Source organism: Rhyacophila brunnea, unplaced genomic scaffold (assembly GCF_057557595.1).
Source record: "Rhyacophila brunnea isolate RB1 unplaced genomic scaffold, BYU_Rbru_1.0 scaffold_21, whole genome shotgun sequence".
NCBI lineage: Eukaryota > Metazoa > Arthropoda > Insecta > Trichoptera > Rhyacophilidae > Rhyacophila > Rhyacophila brunnea.
Window position 1 is genome coordinate 22,243,367 of NW_028232871.1, and position 3,424 is coordinate 22,246,790.

General features: G+C 38.1%; 1 protein-coding gene across 1 annotated transcript; it reads left to right on the forward strand.

Moving 5' to 3' along the window:
• The first annotated feature begins 424 nt into the window (after nt 1-424).
• On the forward strand, nt 425-2,409 carry LOC147070856 (uncharacterized). Its single transcript, XM_085949041.1, has 5 exons — nt 425-535; nt 629-690; nt 988-1,124; nt 1,430-1,597; nt 1,686-2,409. Exons 2-5 carry the CDS (start codon nt 639-641, stop codon nt 2,196-2,198), a joined length of 870 nt encoding a protein of 289 aa, XP_085805167.1. The 5' UTR covers nt 425-535; nt 629-638; the 3' UTR covers nt 2,199-2,409.
• Nucleotides 2,410-3,424: the final 1,015 nt, after the last annotated feature.

The following is a 3,424-nucleotide window of genomic DNA, read 5'->3' on the forward strand; positions in this document are numbered from 1 at the left end:
GCGACCTGGAAGGCCGCTTAATACAATCTACAGAGTGTATACGGCGGAGCTACGGGATGCTGGTTTGACCTGTAACGAAGCAAGAAGACTGGCGAGCGACAGGGATTCTTGGAGGCGCTACGTGGTGTCCATATGCTCCAGTTAAGGGGCGGATCAGTGTTGCCAACTAAAATTTTCAAAGTTCAGAAGATTTTTTGATTTTTCTTCAAAATATCAGTAGATTGACAAAAATGTATGAAATTCAACGATTGTGTTTGGTGAAAGCGTGCATTTTGTCATAATCTCACAAGTGTCTTTTAAAAAATCATGTAAAAAGTGACTTTTGTTCATCACAATTATCATAATTTCTTCTTTTCCTGACAAAAATTTCAGTAGATATACTGAAATTTCAGTAGACATGGCAACACTGGCCGGCGGATATGGCGAAAGAAGAAGAAGAAGAGTTTGCATTTGCAATATATTTTTGTCTTGCTATGCCCTCATTTGACGGCTATATTTCGCGCGCGCATAAACTTTTATAAGAACAGATACGTCGGTAAGTCAGATTTAATTTCAGATATACTGTGTCTCTTTTATAAAATAATATGTAGGAATCATACTAAAAGTGTATTTATTTATTCCTTTACAGAATTAACAAAATGTCAATGGCCAATAGGTGTCAGATGAAGCTGTTGGTGGACTTCATGGAAAGTAAGTACATAATATAAGTTTTTATTCAATTTGGATATTATTGTAAACATATCTCGTATACTCTTAAGAAATGTACCCTACTAAAATTATGCCAACATGTGGAGTTAACACAGTTCGAGACATAGCCTGTATCATTATTATGACATAATTATATGGTTAAAAGTGTTTAATTTGTGATGGCGAATTGTGTAATGACCTCGTTTTTGGAGATTAAAAACCAAACCATAACCTACTGTAACTCAAACCAGCTTAACCGCAATGATATGGAATACTATAAAATTACCCTGTTTTCCTTAGTGCATCCTGACTTCGTCACAGGAAGGCTTACCGGGCAGTTCACCAGCCTCGACATGGAGAGGTTATGGAAAGAACTGTCGGAGCAGTTGAATGCTTGTGTGGGTGGTGCCACTAAACCACACAAACAGTGGAAAAAGGTGATGTACTATTTATTACCAGTATCGGTATAAATTATTATTGATTTAAATATAATAGACTGTGTCAACAACCACCCAATATTATTTTACAAAATATCTTACTCTCCACATAAATCCACCATAGGTAGCTATAGATAGCAAGTTCAAGTAAAAAATATGTTTAATAATTAATTCTTCGATTATCGGCTGTTTTCATAAATTAAACCACATCTTTTGAAAGCATCCCAAATGTCACTGCCGTGTATAGTACTAAATTGTTAGTAATATTGTTGAAATTGAAAATTTTTAATTATTATTGTTTACAGGTATGGCAAGACACGATGTGCAACACCAAAATCCTTATCTCCCAGAGGAAGACGAGAGGCGGCCCGCCCTCTAGAATCCGGCTGTCTGCTCTCCAGCAGCGAATTATGGGTCTAATCCTGCCAATTACAGTTACTGGGGAGCAAGGTAGACAGGGCAGTTACCCTGGGGTAGGTCATTCATAAAATTCTATATTGATTAACAGTATAAAAGGATTCACCCGTCGCATGTTTACTTATGAGAACATTTAATTCACAGGTACCACAGGAAATTTTGGGTCGCGTCAGTGCCCCAACATCGGTACCCCAACGGTGGATCAATTGCCCCGGCACCAGCAGCATGGAGGTGGCACTCACCGCAACCCCTCCTACTGGACTAGTCACAATATATTCAGAATCATCATCAGATAAAGACATGATGACAACCCCCGAATGTGCAATCTCTGCGACACCACGGCTCACGGCTCAAACTGTTGCACAGGAAGACAGTGCTGCCTTCACAAGAGCCCATGCTGCTACACGTGAAGGCAGTGCTGTCTTCCCAGCAACAGTGAGAGCCCGCAGGCTCTCGTTGTCACAAACTTCTGTGGCAACGCAGACGGTGGGTCCGGTGTCCCAGAATACCATCCTAGAGATGCTGGCCCTCAACATTGCTGCGCTCAGGTCAGAGGTTGTGGCACTCAACGCTGCAACCAGGTCTGAGATGCTGGCTCTAAAAGCAGAAGTGTTATTGCTTGGTGCTAAAATAGATAATATGGGCAATGCACAGTAACACTCCTTTGGGGTGGTTGTCGCTATTTCGGGGGTTTCACTGAATTATAATTACCGTGTTGAGCCGAATATAAAATAAGATTTTACAGCATGTATCTCAATATAAGTGATCCTTGTTACATTTTAAACCATGTATGATTTCACCTGTTTACAATCATCTGTGAAACATTATTTTATATTTGTCTCAAAACAGTTTTTTCATGTAAATACTCAAAAGAAATCCATTTCAAAGTATACATTCATGTCAGTATCCTTACGAAATTATTTGTCTAGTTCTGTTTCAATGCAGTGATTTATTTAACCTTTTTATCGCGACGTAATTTCGCTCATGTACCTGTTCGGGCGCGCTGTGTTTTTTACGATTCATAAATCATACCGAAACGTCATTAAAAATGTACCTAAAAATCCACTGAGTGGCTCTAGCTATTATAAAACATTCCTTTTAATTTCACAGCATGTGAAAATAAACAAAAAGATCGTAAATTAAGCAACACAGCTTTAAGAAATTCTGTCATACATAATAAAGCATGCTTGGAGTACATACCGCAGAGTGAAGTGGCCTCCCTTGATACCCGATAAGTGGTAGACACTTGCGCCGATGATTAATGTTCACAGTTTTTTAACACCAACACAGAACGCACACAATCGTTATTGTTATTTTATTTCCTTACAACTTGGTCTCATATTTCAGTCACACCTAATTAATGTTTATGGCTTAATTATATTTCAAAAATTGATTGTCATGGTAGTCATAAAAACAGGGCACAGAGCATAAAGCGACATCACATGCTTCACACATAATGTTCGTCATTTTTCTTTTTTTATCTTTAGTAGTTGAAGCAATACACACACGACATCTTCGATATGGTTTTGTTTTATTTACTGTTGGAGGAATTTTACGGGGTAAATGTCTTAGGAGCTCTGTTTTTAAAATTCTTTTTGGGTTATTAGCTACACGAGTAGTTTGTGATGTCGATGGTCTTGAGGCACTGCCATATGTTTCGATTAATTGTCGGATTACGTTTAATTGAAATTCAGCTAAACTAATTTTTTTACCGGTGATTACTTTGTAAAGAATGCTACTATTTAATAAAAATAAATCTATGATGTGGAATCCAACCTTTTTATACCACTTAAGACTCTTTCGCATACACGAGAGGCTGCTCAACATCATGTCAGCTTTGTCTACCGTGCCCATATTTTTATTATAATCCACAACGCATTGTG

Coding starts and splice junctions, on each gene's coding strand:
- LOC147070856 (XM_085949041.1), top strand. CDS start 639: ATGTCAATGGCCAATAGGTGTCAGATGAAGCTGTTGGTGGACTTCATG. Junction 691..987: donor GTTGGTGGACTTCATGGAAA/GTAAGTACATAA, acceptor TGTTTTCCTTAG/TGCATCCTGACTTCGTCACA. Junction 1,598..1,685: donor GACAGGGCAGTTACCCTGGG/GTAGGTCATTCA, acceptor TTTAATTCACAG/GTACCACAGGAAATTTTGGG.